This window comes from Pseudopipra pipra, chromosome 3 (assembly GCF_036250125.1).
Source record: "Pseudopipra pipra isolate bDixPip1 chromosome 3, bDixPip1.hap1, whole genome shotgun sequence".
In the NCBI taxonomy this organism is placed as follows: Eukaryota; Metazoa; Chordata; class Aves; order Passeriformes; family Pipridae; genus Pseudopipra; species Pseudopipra pipra.
Window position 1 is genome coordinate 36,153,996 of NC_087551.1, and position 15,342 is coordinate 36,169,337.

Below are 15,342 nucleotides of genomic sequence, written 5' to 3' on the forward strand. Positions count from 1 at the left end.
GCACTGAATGTTTTCAAATTTTACTGCAAACACAAGCCCCTGCTCAATATCAGTTATACCAGAGGTACAAATATTTAGGCCAGGAAAGCAGATGGCCCTGCAGCTGCAGGTCATAAAGTTCTTGCATGTTTTAAAGTAAACACTTTCAAGTCTATAAACTTAATGCTCTGGGTAGTTCTTGAATTTGAACCACTTCAATAGCTAAAGAAAAAAAAAAGTCATGTTGCTTGTTTCAATGTAAAATGAACTTTGGATTCACCTGCATGCCACAAATGGGGTCTTCACAAAGGTAGACACCTGGGGACTGACCATCTTGCAGGCTGCCTGTAGCCACTTCTGACAACAGGTCCCTCAGATTTTCTTCTTTCCCCCACACTTCCACTGCAGAAATTCGGACTGAGAAGCGGGCTCCTGTCTTCTCTTTCCGTTCATTAATCAACTTGAAGAGCCATGAGATGGCACAAGGAATTATGCCAAGGTTTTGCATGGAATCATCCTTCCCAATCATGGTGTATGACTTCCCTGTCAGGAATAGGGGGATGCAGAAAATAAAACATTATTCCCAGAACCTTCACAGCCTTCTGCCAAGAGAGATTATCCTGCGCAACCTCCTGAAAACAACTTCACTACAACAAGCACAGCCAGCAAAGGGAAAAGATAGGCAGGCAGACAAATTAGTACATGGAGAATGCAGATGAAATCTTGAGTTGCTTTCAAAAATCATTACCTCATGCATTCCCCTGACGTGTCCCATTCTCCAGGCAAGGTGCTGCAGGACCCTACTCTGCAACACTGCAGCCTCTGATAGGTGTGGGTGAATTGTGGAGAGAATTGAGTAGAGCAGGAGTGCCATGGTCTCTAAAAATCCCTACTTTAGATACTGTAAGATTACTGTAAGTAATATACTTCAAAGCACTATATTACATTTCATATGCTGGGGGTGGGATTGACATAAACTTAGTCCCAGAGTCATACAGATGTAACTTTATACAGAAAAGGAAAAAAACCCAGCACAACAGGTATATGTGATCATTTGGTGCAGAAGTGGGTCCACAATAAAAACTATTTCATCTGGGTCAAAACCACCCCCTCATTTGGTATTATTTGACTCTGCAGCTATAGCTTTGGCTTGTCTTTGTTGTAAAAGTTTGCTATTTAAGAACAGACATAGAGTATGATCTTATACTGCTTTAGGTGTCACTACATATAATGCTTTTAGATAAGTTTTCTAAAGCTCCTAAATTTATAAGCCAAATGATAAAGGTCTACATCCTTTCAGGCAAGTACTCCTGGCTTCTTCACCTTGTTTCCTTTCTTACGTTGAATCTATGTGGAATGCACGTGTCTGTGTCAAGGTCTGGTCTATCAATAGTTTGTGGAATGGTGGTGGTGCAGTTAACAATGCAACTGCAGAGACTCAACTCGTACTCCAGCAAAGCCCTAGCTAGAACACCTCTCTAAAGAACTTGCGAAACTGTTATCTGGTGGTTTCCTTTTCCATCTCACTTGTTATCTTGTGTTTGGCAAGTCAAAGGGGGTTAAATACCTAAGAGCTCATCCTACTCTTGCTCCTGCCTTGTTCAGAGGGGCCTTGTGGTGTAGTAACCTCCTACATTCATTGTACCAGAGCTGGTGGCATTGCAACATTCAGTAGTCTCCAGTTTTTTTTGCCTATAATTTGGCATAATTGTGACCTGATACAGCTTGATCTTCTTTACCACCTGAAAAACTGAATTATCCTTTTAATGTATATGTATATGACTCTGTTTCTTTGAGACAGTAAAGAATGGAGATCATTGCATGCAGACAATAAAACCCTCTTCATTCAAGAGACAGTACTTTCAAAATACAACTAGGTAGGCATGAGCAAAACATATGATTACTCTTGAAATCCAATTATTTCAAAAGAATAGAGTGTTAATGATGACAATTCTCCTTTTTATTTTCCTTCCATGAATACCTGAAATTCAATTGAATTGTTTGCAAAGTGCTAGTTTTGATCCACTGGTAACGTTCAGTCAACCATTAGAATAAGACTTGTTGGAGACACTGCAGGAACAGGTTAGTAATGAGTGAACTGTTTAATTAGGGAATAGAATATAAATCAAACTATTTGAGTGTCCAGTCACAACACTTGAATAGTGTCATCACAAACATCAAGTATTTAAGTGAATACTAACAGCCTTTACATAGCTTGATAAAAGTGGTATTTTGGCACACCATCTCCAATACCAAGCACATTTGTAAAACTGTAAATTACTGTTGGATCATTCATTAACAATTGTCCAATATTTATACAATATTCAAAGATGTGTAAGCAAGAGGTGAAGGTGTAGTACAGATCATGCACAGTGTACTACTTTCAAATACAATTAATATACACAGACAAGTGAAAGTTTCTTTTCCCTGATATAATATACTAGCAATCATGGGTTAAAATATTCATTTTGCCGCTTGAGTAGGGAAATTTAACAATACCAACCAAGCTTGGCATGACCAAAGCAGAACACGCAGCCATCTGCCCCATTGACCACAGACTGGATCACCTCAGCCACAGTCCCAGCACATACTTCAGCCTGTCATAGGTATTTAAAAAAGAAAAAAGAAAAAAAAAAAGAAAACAAAACAAAACAAAAAAAAAAAAAAGCATTAACAATAATAAGGAAAATAACTATTTTCACTGGAAAATGGTAGTAATGTCATCTGTGCTCACGTTAGCATGCTGAAGTATCAAAAAGTCTAATCCTGCTTGTCTCATTCATGTGACCTGTGCTGTTGATGGGAATGACATTACTTGTGTAAGCACATGAAGCAGGACTTTTGTTCTCTGTCAAGTAAGTTTCATTCACTGAACCATCAACATCCTTTGTGGAGTTAAAAAAATGCACTTATTGTAAGGGGATGTGGTTGGCCTGTTAGAACTGCCTAATTAGGGGATTTTAAAATACAGTTTTGATTAAAAATCAATCCAATACTGAGGAATTTTTACAGGATCTGTTATTTACCAAATTATGGATTGAGTTCGATTACACTAGCATGTTGGTAAAGAATATCAGGGGAACAAACAGCCTCTTTGGTACTAGCTGGGTGACTACATTACTATGAGTCTTCTCAGCGTTTTGCAGCAGTAGACTCCATTCTGAAGACTGTAACAGTATTTTAAGAAGTACAACACTGAAATTTACCGTAGGCATTCTTGGATTTAAGGTTCAAGAAGGCTGAATGGTTTACAGTGGTTCTGCAGCAACTGCCTATCAATAGTGGATGAAACTAAATCAGAATTCACAGTTCAGGCCTTGATGGGAAGCACTTCACATTTGATAATAAATCACATAAATTCACCTAGTTCATGGCCATTTCTAAACTATTTCTACAATATAAAATAAAATGGCACAAGTAAGGGACTGTTCACAGGCCAGCCCCTTGAACTGCATCCAGGCATTAGTCTGGGAGGTGCTAGTTGCTGGGACCAGAATCAGATGAGGGACTGGCCTAATGACAGTTATATGACAGTACTTTAGCTGGTCCTGTGTCCCAGTTCTGCTTAGTTTATTAGTACAGAAATAGCTTTACAGGGTGGTTTTCTAATTATACTTTACAATGCTATTTTACTTTTTTCCTGTCCTCATGACATTCGGGTAACATAGTTCATCAAACCAAAGAAGTCTAATAAAAAGAAGAAATCTGCATATATACACGTGAATAAAGATTTGTAGATTAAAATCCCCAGCTTCTTACTGTAAACTATACAATAGAACACCATAAAAATAACCCTTGACCCCTTAACAAATAGAGAACTGTATTAGAGAACTGCAGCTCTGATCAGATCTCTGTATACACCAAATAATAAGATTTTATAATATGCTTGTTGATATTGAGGATATTTTCCTACGAGGCACCATTTAGCACATTTATTGCATGTATAATTTTAGGACAAATTATTTACAGTAAAGAATAAAGAAAATACACAGTTATCAAGCTAAAATTTAATAAACTGATTTCATTATTGATAATGATGGCATACCAAATGCAGCCCTGAAGGTACTACTGCTGCAGCAGAAATGAATTTGGCTCTGGTGCACACCACTATTTCGATAACTATTCGGATCATACATTGCCTACCTGTGATGCATCTTGGGGGAAAACTGCATCAAAAGCAAACATCTTGGGTGGAACCTGGTTTCCCCTTTTCTGGAAAGCATTCTGACCTCCGCAGGCCAGTGGGTCATAGAGCGTGATTTGCTTCTTACGAGGGTCAACTTTTAAGAAAGAGCTGGATTCAGATGTATCTCTGGCAAGTGTGGAAGAAATGCGCACCATGACTTTGACCTGTCAGCAAACACACAAATAGATGAGCAAATTTCATTAGTCTGTTGTCTGCTCCAGACTGGTATATTGAACAAATTTTCCAATTACACTCAACCAATTCATACCTGCTTGTTTTAGCTAGTGTCTCAGTAGAAGTTAGTGAACGCACAGGAATTATGAGGCAGAATTTCTCCTAAAATACAGAGTAAATAAAGCCAGAACTCATCTCCATCTACTTGTGTATTTAGAATGATGATGTACATCATGGTGTTTTAGTGTCAGTGGTACTCAAGTACAACGATGAGGTATTACATCACCTTGTCTTACTCTCAATATAAATTGAAAATTAACCATACCCTAGTGGCCCAATTAAGAAAGCTGAAAGGTAATCTAGACTGCTAAGCTATCAGAACTGCTGCAGTTTCTACAAAAACTCTGATCAATAAAAGCACCTAAAAGATCTGTAATTTACAATTACCTTTACAATTTTAATTCAAAAGCAAAGATGAAGTGCTCGGTTCTAAGTGGCATTATCAAAGAGTTGTGAAAAGAGTCCTGTTTTAATGGTCAGATTTTGAAATTATTGTCAAGGGAGTGGATGTAATAAGTGCTAAAAGATTTGTTAAAACATGTTAGTTCACAATTCATTAAATAGCTACATAATAAAATGTTATTCTTGAGACAAAAATAAATCTTCATAGATTTAATGAGGTTATTCCGCATCCTTAGCCCAGTTCGTAAGCAATTTAGATGTAAGGAAAACAGGACAATCAGTCTGGTTTTAGTTCTCCCCACAAATTCACCACCTGCAGACACATAAGCTCCCTAACCTTACAGGGCAAACATCACCGCTCTCTCTCTGCCAGCTCTGTCCTAGAGCAGACTGACTTTCATAGCAACTAGACAGAATTTTATCTTAATGCTCCTTAATCATACGTCACTTGCATCAAACCCACCCACGTCTGACATGTGAGTGTCAGCCAACAACCCTGGTCATTCCACATGAAATGGGCGAGGTCTGAATGTTTATTTCAGCCCTAGGTCTCTTGGAAGCTCAGAAGGGAGGCACTGGTCAAGTTAGCAGGAAAGGGAGGGAGTACAGCTGTAAATCCTGGAGCATCAAGAAAACAAAGGACAGTATCAGTCTTGGGCTGTTTTCCTGGTTTCAACTTTGTGTGCCTTTGGCTTTTTTCTACTGTGTCCCACATTTTTAAACAGATACCAATATCAAGAGCATTAGACTGATCTGCTGGAAAAAAACATAAATGTTATTCTTCAACTATGTTAAATAAAATACTTGCTCTGCTTAGGAAAACTCTTTCCCTTTAAGTTTATGTGTAATTTTAGCTGCTGTGAATCCATGTACTTCTAATCCTTGATCCCCATGTGCAAGGAGAGCTAACTGTGTTAAGTTTTTTGGGGGGTTGGAGAATAGACAGTGTGTAAAATTTAGCAAGCCTTCATATACAGGCAGTCTAAGAGTTCTTTCTGGCCTCAAACTATATGGGCATTCAGTTTTAACTACAGCTATACCCATTATGTTATGGTATAATATCACTAGCTTGAGTCCAGATTTAAACCTTTTCACACAAAATCAGATTAATACCTGCCACTTCTTACTGAAGTAATACTGCAAATCCCCCTAATTTCCAGCAGCTTCCAATTGTTTCCTCTTTCCCTGGAATAAAAGACCAATTTAACTGAAATCCTAAAAATTTACTAGCATCAGATAAACTGAATGAACCACTATAAAAAAAAGACCTCAACTCTGAAGTCCCAGGAGCTGTCTAACAGCATACATTCTCTGACCATTTGGCTCCTCAACTCTGGTAAATATAAACATTTGTCAAGAAAAATACTTCTATTGCCATGAACCTTTCAATGTCCTGTGCATTGGGGATTTTTGTTTTGAGACCTTATGGTTCACGTAGTCACAGAATCACATAGGTTGGAAAACACCCATAAGATCATCAGGTTCAACTGTTAACCAATGACTGACAACTCCACCACTATACCATGTCCCTAGGTGTCACCTCTACATGGAATCCCAGAATAATTTAGGTTGAAAAAGACCATGTTCATGTGTGCTAGGGCAGAGGAATATCCTATTGATTACATGTGGGTATCCTCATATCTTGATCCCTTCTTACTCATCATGAAAATCTCTGTGCACCTTGGCACACCATATCATGGGCAATTTGGCTCGCCTCCATTTAGACCAGCCTGTTGGAGCTATCTCCATCTGAGTCAGTTGTCTGACCCCTTTGTAGGCAATAGAGAGAAACAAGCATTTCTAGCACTTAATTTGAATGTTCTGTTTTATAACAGATAAGAACAGTTGCACTGCACAAATGCTTCTTGATTTCTCTACAGCACCACAGGCATCTTAAATGTTTACCTGAGATGCAGGTCCCTACATCCTAGGCTGCCTAAAGTTACTCTTTTTGCTGTAAGAAAACAAAAATTCTCTTCCTGGACCAAATTCAGCAGCAGACACACACACACAAATCTGTGTGACAGTCTCTAGCAAAAATAAAGTTAAGCACATGAGTGTGATGGACATTGAACACACGTAGTAACAACAGATTATTTGAACTCATCTGTTAATTTGTAGATACTTAGGGTATTATTCCAGGCCAGTTTCACACCAGTGCAATTCTTTCAAATTTCTCCTGATTTACATTACATTAATTGAGAAGACAACTAGATCCCATCTGTGCAAAATGTATGTTGCCTATATGCCATGGGAGCTGTGACTATAACAAAAACCCAATAGGCAGGCAAGATTTAAAATATCTGAGCCAGGTATAACTTCTGACAAGACAGGCAGGCTTCTGGTCTGGGAATCAGGCTGAGACTGGGGAGGTAGGACCTCTTCTGACAGCTGTGCCTCAGATGCAGCATGATTGTGAGCTGGTGGTTCAATCTCTGTTTCACACTACCCATCTGTAAAATGGGCAGAGTCACAGTTTACTCCACTGCAAGGCACACTGATATATTCATACAGTCCTTGCCTGGCCTCAAAGGACTGGCAGTAGCCATTAGGTAGACACTCCATTATAAAACATAATAATGCTTGTAAACTAAACCCAAGGATTCAAGCAAGGCACTTCCCAACAGTAGTTATGACAAGAGTAAATCAACTAAGCTACAGCAGTAGAAACAATGGGAGACCAAGGCCTCCCATTTCACAGCCTGCCATTTCACAGTCCTTCGTTGCAATTTATAGCTGAAGTTAAGGGGAGGAGGCTCAGAGTCTGTGCTGGACCCTGAAAATCCACACCACAGGGGAGGCAGCATGAGGTTAGGCAAATGTAACTCAGTCAGCTGTGGGGATTGCAAAGGAACTTAATGGACTTAAAAGACTTCAGCTCAATTTAAGGAACAGACAGCAGATCACAGTGCTGCTCTGGGGAGGGCAGAAATACAGTATGGTTAATTTGAAACTAACTGAAGAGTGAAGTTTAAGAACTCTAATACTTTATGCTTGCAATTTATATTTAAATAAACTGTAAATTGAACTTCTCCTTAAAAAGAAAGCAGGTTTTCTGCTTTACCTCCTATGTGTCATTACTCCTTTAGTCCAATGTTACAGTTTCCCACTAATCTTGTGTAATTGAAGCATCTAAGAGATACCACTTGCAATTAATGGGACCGCTCAGTCTGCCAGAAATTCTTATTTGAATTCCAGTGACTGGGTCTTGGCAGCGCCCAGCCTTAGATGTACCTCTGACTGTTACTATGCGGAAACACAAAAGCAATCTCTTGAGACATGGGCTCTTGGTAAAAAAAAAAACCTGGGCCTAATTTTGGTCTGATTTGGTCAGCCATGCAAATCTGGCTGAACTCAACAAGAATTACCTACCTTAGGAGCAGAGGGAGAAAATAAAAGGTCACTTGCTCTGCATCATTATTGTGCCTTTTCTAGGATATAGCTTCATTTCTTAATTCAGCTCATGCATTTTAACATTTTTAATGTGTTTTCTCTTATGAGTTTACAGGATTTCATTGGACAATTATTTAACCCAACAGCACCCCCATTTACTGCATCTGCCTTCAAAGACATGGTTTGTTCTTGCATGAGTTCTACAGTCATTGAATTCCACAATATGACTCCTGGTGTGCAATGCCACAAATAAAAGTGGAATCAGAGCTATACTGTCTAGGTTCCCACAACCGAGAATTTTACGTATTTTTGTCTCTGCATTTATTTTACACATACGTGTGTGTATTTAAATTATATACACCATTTTTAAAAAACATATACATTTTCTGAACATATATAAAAATCAGTATTTTTTTCATAAGTTTCTCTCTAAATGGCAATTATTGGCACTGAAGGGTTCCTTCATGGGTACCATTCAGAAGAACCAAGGGAAGATTTAGGGGAATTGCTGTATTAACACTGTGCTACTGTACTGTAAAAATAAGCATAGACCTTTTAAGTAACTCTATGACAACTTCAGTTGCCTGAACTATGCTCCTTTGCTTTCTCCTTTTTTTCCCTAATGCATCCCTATATACACATCCACTATTCCTTGAACAAGGAATTTGCTAATTGTAGGATTTTCCCCAGATGAACTCAATTTGTGACCTGTCATGGACCTTTTGTTATGTTCATACTCTGTGGAGAAGGACAAAGGTTCAGCACACTCTGCAAAGTAGAACTGGTGCCGTAGGAAAAAAAAAGAAAGCAGAGTCCAGCCACTGATACTGCCATGTCTCCTGTGCCCACAGGGGTCTGTCTGGAGGACAGACAGCAAAATGAGCAGGGAAGGTGGGAGAGGTAAGCTGTGTCAAATCTGTATCACACACAAATAGCTACAAACAGAGACTGGAATGAGGCAACACAAGCAATCAGAGATAACACTGGGGATATTATCACTTCCTTCTACTCTTGCCTGTAAGATTTCATTTGGGGTTCATTTATCTAATTACTGCAGGGACAGGGCTAGACAGCTGTTGCTTCAGGCATTGTGCTTGCCTTTATGAGCTGCTTTTCTCATCAATCATTTGAGCAGCTTCTGCTGGATGTGTGCTGGGTAGTGGTGGGAGGCAGGAGCGGCAGTGCAGTCGCAGTCGAGACAGGCCAGCCAGGGCTATTGAGCTGTATCAGCACTCCATCAATGTAATGGCAATCACTGGCTGCAGGAACAGCCTTATTGGAGGTTAATGAAGAGTAGGTTTTGTAATTTCTCACTGTTACAGTTGTAAATAATGGTGGCAGGCATGCATTTTTGCTGTAGCCAGCCACAAAGTACTACAGCACAAAAAAATCTGTAACGTCCCATACGCTTATGTACATTCACGCTTTTGCATGATGGATGCAAAGCTTCAAACCTTTCTATGGTTCCCAGAGAATATGGAAACCATCTGTTAAGTATTTTAAAGGATTTTTCTTACAGATCTTGAGACAATTAACTGATCATCCAAACATGAAATCTAGGAGGTCAAGCTAAACAGACTGACCCAGAATGCGACAAATACGGGATTAGATGAGTAGATGTTGCTTTAATGGAAATCTGGTCACATTTGAAAAAAAGAAAACAACAAACGAACTCAGGTAAATTATGCCAGTTCAGGAAGCTGCTCAGGAAGCATGTGTAAATAGGTCTTAATGTCCTCTCTTTCTATTTTCACGAAGGTAACTCTCCTGGGTTTCAGCTTTAGCACAAATTTAGAAAATACATAGGCGTGATCACTCTTGCTCTTCGTGGAAATGGCTGTTACTGCTACTAATGCTTTGGAAAAGCAGTGAAAACAATTGAAAAAGCAATAGCAACCTGGGTGTGCATGTTTCCTCTTTTTTTTTATGACTGTCTCTCTGCTTCTATCTTGTGTAGTTGCTAAAACTTTACCGGCTCATCAACCCCATCCTGTACAGCAGTTAAACTAATTTGCACTTGTAGCAATAATGGGAAGTAGTGGCAGTGTACTGTACCCAAACACCAATCATGTTATTCTAAAAACTTGCACTTATCATGATTGTACCCTTTTCCAGTTGGATGATGCAACTTTAATAATGAACTCAATAAAATCTTCTGTGAAATATACTCAAGGTCACAGGGCATGGCTCAGTGACCTCCTGTCTTGTTCATGTCAGCAGTAGCTGTGAGTTTTGTCAGTATGGTTTGTTACAGTCAAAAGACAACGCTGAGCACCAACAGTCTGAAACCAGCACATACATCAGCCCAGCCGTTCAGTTGTCGCGTTGCTACCTCAGCATTTACTAGATTCTAAATTAACACAGACCACTGCAACCTTCTTCTACCCTTAAAAAGGATTAAAAATAAAAAATAATAATAAAAAAACCCAAACCACATAAAAAATAAACCCAAATCAGAAAAAAAAAAAAAGACATGAGGATCATGCTGTCATGGAAACAATCTTTCCCTAAGGCTCCCCCCCATGCAGACTGTGGGTTCTTGGTTTTCCTTTTGCTTCCTTATGACCTCTTTGAGGGAAGTCTGCATTTCAGAACTGCATAACTGGGCAGTCTGTGTGTTCCCTCAAACAGGAGAAGGATTTTTCCCAGCTTCTGACACTCTCCACATACCTGCACATGGATCAACAAAGCGTACCTGGAGCAGCTACGATGGGGCCAACACAGCCCATGTGCTGGGATGAAATTCTAACACTTTTTTTTTTTTTTAGAGAGAGAGAAAATATATTTAAACATCACTGAGGGGGTATTTTCATAAGAACTCAACAAACCAAAACAGCCTCCAACAATCCCAGCATGAACAACATGGGATCAGCTGGCAAATTTTGTCTTCCCTGTAGTGGATCTGCAGATACGTAAGCATGAGCCTACTGGTATAGTCAGCAGATGCTTACTTAAGTCTCCAGCCTTTGCACTACTGCAAAGATTTGCCTTGCTTCTCCCACTGTAATAAGAATGTATTTTTCTGTGCTTAGTATAAGTACAGTTGACCACTAGGAATTTCAAGATCTCATCTTTTCCTTGGTGCCACATCTCTTTACCTTTCAAAATCAAACATATTTTGCTTCACTTCAGTGACTGTTTAAAGGAGACAGTTTCCCCTCTTCCTTTTTTTCTATTTAATATGACTTTTTCAAAAGGGTCTAAAAAATAAAATATCTATCTAGTAAATTAAACAAGGAAAGAACTGATTCCTGGCACAAAATGGAGAAATGGCATTCTTCCCTGTAATTTCATCCTCTGCTATGGTGTGGCCATATCCAATGGTCTGCCAAGATGGTCCCTTGCCCATGCTAATTTAAAAACCATGCCTGGAATTGTTTGGGAGAGTCTAGTAGCCCAACACCATGCCAGGGTCCTCGCTAACAATTCAGGAGTACGATGATTAAGTGCCAGCGCACAGGAACGTTTCCTGTTCCTGTTTAATTTATGTTTGAGTCTGTACTGGGTTTCATAGTAGCTTCATAGTAGCTGGTATGGGGCTGTGTTTTGGATCTGTAATTAAAATAGTGTTGATGACACAGGGATATTTTAGTTATTGCTGAGCAGTGCTTACACAGAATCAAGGCCTTTACTGCTTCTTGTACCACCCTGCAAACAAGTAGGCTGAGGGTACACAAGAACTGAGGAGGGGAGACAGGCAGGACAGCTGACCCCAACTGGCCAAGGGGATATTCCACACCATATGGCATCATGTTCAGCATAAAAATCTGGGGAAAGAAGGAGAAAGAGGGACACATTCAGAGATATGGTGCTTGTCTTTCCATTATATGTGATGAAGCCCTGCTCTCCTGGAGATGGCTGAGCACCTGCATGCCCACGGGAAGTAATGGATGAATTCCTTATTTTGCTTAGCTTGTTCATGCAGATTTTGCTCTTTCTGGTAAACTGTCTTTATCTCAACCCACAAGTTTTCACTTTTACCCTTTCTCTTGCACATCCCAGTGGAAGGGAGTGAGCAAGAGGCGGTGTGGGGCTAAACTGCCTGCCAGGGTTAAATCACAGAATGGTCCCAGTCACAGACCACTGCATGGCTTAGCCACGTTTTCCATTCTTTATGTTAAACACAAGAAACTAAGGTTGTGCAGTAGTGGCATCCCAAGCATGTAATGTGTCATATGTTGCTCTGTTCTATTTCGACCCAGCTTGATATCTACAGATCCTACAGACAGATCAGCCAAATCCATCAAACCCATTTGTGGCACCAGGGAGACGAGCCTCCCTAAAGGAACTTCCATGCTCTCATGATTGATGACAAGGCTGCTGTCATTCTTGCTGCCTACACAAGGCTGCCAGCAGAGCCCCAGGAAGGAGGTAGACAGCAATGCTGAGTCACTTGCCTATTTCTCATAGGCCATGCTCATATCCTCCTGCTGTGCAGAAAGACTGACGAGAACTTCTCTTTGCCTGTTAAAGTTTCCTCTTAGAAACCTGCTCTTCCAGCAAACCATGACTGTACTGCCTCATCTGCCACAAGGACTGGTGTTGATAGAAAGCAGAAGCAGTATCAGTATAGCAATATTTCGAGCACATGTCTTGATAATTATGTCTGCTATATTATTTCTAAGAGCCCCAGTTTCCCTTTTTGTGAGGCTGCGAAAGAGGTGTAGAGGATGCAGCTTGTTAAGTATAAGCAGCAGGTCATCTCATCGCTAATTAAAGAAAGTGTGGCACTGAGGGCTTCACATCATATGTTCTCTGGAGAAGAGGAATTCCCAGACGAACAAGGCTATCAGTTTTTTTATCTAAGGAAACAAGAATTTGTATTGAAAGAATGCAAATAAAAGACAAAATTTTCCTTACGTGTGTCTTTGAGATAGATGTCTTTTCATGCTAGAGAAACAAAGGATATACAGGTATTGCAAAGAGATGTATAATCACAATTGTAAGCTTTTCCATTATTTATAAAGATGATCTCTGTGACTGCATACAAAAGAAGATTCCCCAGTCTGCACATAAAATTGTATGCCATAGCACCATAAATAACAAGTAGCAATACAATCAGACAAGAAGCATTTACATTATTTAATCAAAGCCAGAAGTGAAAAATTGCAGTTTAATGTATATAAGTGTGAAAAAAGATGTAAAACTTTGGAGTGGCAGTTGCTAATGACAGACAGTAAATAAAAGGGATAGTTCTGACTAGGAAAAAGATTTGAGACTTTGTGGTGAGGAAAAAATATCCCAAAGAAAGCAAAGGGTCCCACTGGGAAAGAGAGTCTATATAAATGGAAGGAGGTACAATTATTATATTAGGCAATATAGGTGAGATAACTAACAAGTGCTTAGGTATTCAGAGGAGAAATCCAGTCTCCAGACGTGGAGTATAAGCAGCCTCCAGTACCATATGTTGCATGAAACAATCAGCAGAAACTTCAAGGATTAGAGCTAGATACTTTAATGAGAAATGTAATACATTATAATATCATTGAATTCAGCAAGAATTTCTTAATTACCTGCAAGTATACAGCATGAGGATTTGACCTTAGTTAGGAACAACCACAAACCAAATGAAATTTGAAAAAGGAGGAAATTATAAAAGCTGGATCCAAGCAATGATATAGTCTATATTTATATAGACCTTTTACCTGAAGATCCCTCAGAGCTTTGCAAAATCTTCTGATGGAATCAAGACACATACTTACAATTATTCTCATTTTTCCACTGCAGAAATAAAGCCTAAGAGTAAATCAATCACCAAAGATCCAGGAAAAGCATGTTTTACCTAAACTTTACCAGACTACTTGAACTCTCGTTCTCCCTTTTCTTATCCCATAACTGTAGGCTGCAATGTTTACAAGGGCATAAAATTGATATTAAATTTACTTTTTCTTTCATGTTGTATCCTATTTAATACTACTTTCATGCTTTTATCTTTGGGAGTGGTACAGGGAGGCACAATAATTTCAGAGCCCAAGCAGCCAGTCATAATTAATGAGATCCATTTGTAATGCTATATATTATCTCTAACTAAAAATGCTTTTTTTTTTTGAGCTTTAACAGAAACCCATGCAACAGATTTTTATGTTGGACTTGATTCTGCATTCCCCTGAAACAAACGGAATTATTTATTGTGCCTGGAACGAGAATAGAACACAAGATCATACAAGATGCATCTGAAGCTTCACCTGTCTCCATAATATTCCATCTCCAACAGTGATCCAACGGTCTGCCCTGTGAGCCTCCCACTGTGGTGAACTGCACTGCCATCCCCCAGCTCCTTCCCAAACTGTGCTTTGCCGATAGCTGTATGGCTCACATAACACCTGCATCTTACTGAGACACAAACTGAGAGGAACACATACTATCAGGAGAAAGCCACAGGCTCCAATGAGTCAACTTGTAGTCTAAATCAAATCTACAGCCCATTCAGGACATTATCTGGCTTGGGCATATTCATAGTTCCATTTGTGGGATGGTGTCACTCCTTTTGGAGGTGGAGTGAGAAGTGTTGCACAGAGGTCTCCCCTGGGTACATACATACATGAAGTTGCCTCTCCGAGCTCTTCCAAAACCTGTTGTCGAGGCTCTGGTTGCTTGTGCTGCTCAGATTTTGGGTTTTTTTAATGCCTTCTCCAGTCCTAACATTCGATTGTTTTCTGACCAGTAGCGAACATTGTGCCGGGATTTTCAATAGCCTCTAGAAGGCACTAGAGCCTGACTCTTACCCCTGAAGGAAATCAAATTCAAGGAAGTCATATGTCTGAGGAAATTTGTCCCTAGAAGCTGGGGATCAGCAAACACAGCCTCTGGTGGCATAAGGATGCTCTTACCTACTTGGAAAAACCCAGACATATTAGCTAAGTCTACACTGTTGGTGCAAATGATGTCTGAGTATTACTCTGCAATACTGGCTCCTGGGCACACATCTCACTCCAGGTACAGTACAGCTCAACTCCACTGCATCCTGTGCTCCTATGGGAAGAAATCCAGGTATGTAGGCAAGGAGGATGGTATGGTATGCTTACCACTGCTCCTGGCCTGACTGATCACAAAACCAAGATACCAGATGTAATGCTTTCCTATGGTTTTTTTGTACTAAACATAACTAGCTAAATAACAGAAGCAAATCAGAGAGACAGACAAACAAA

The 15,342-nt window shown here is 39.7% G+C and overlaps 1 protein-coding gene across 1 annotated transcript in view; it reads right to left on the reverse strand.

Annotated features, from left to right (window-relative positions):
• Positions 1 to 15,342, reverse strand: part of KIF26B (kinesin family member 26B) — a 290,490-nt gene that overhangs the window by 64,185 nt on the left and 210,963 nt on the right. Inside the window, exons 6-8 of the mRNA XM_064648644.1 lie at positions 4,123 to 4,329; positions 2,483 to 2,576; positions 260 to 522 (exon numbers count right to left, since the gene is read on the reverse strand). Coding sequence (XP_064504714.1) covers positions 260 to 522; positions 2,483 to 2,576; positions 4,123 to 4,329 — 564 coding nt within the window. The remainder of the gene's footprint in view (positions 1 to 259; positions 523 to 2,482; positions 2,577 to 4,122; positions 4,330 to 15,342) is intronic.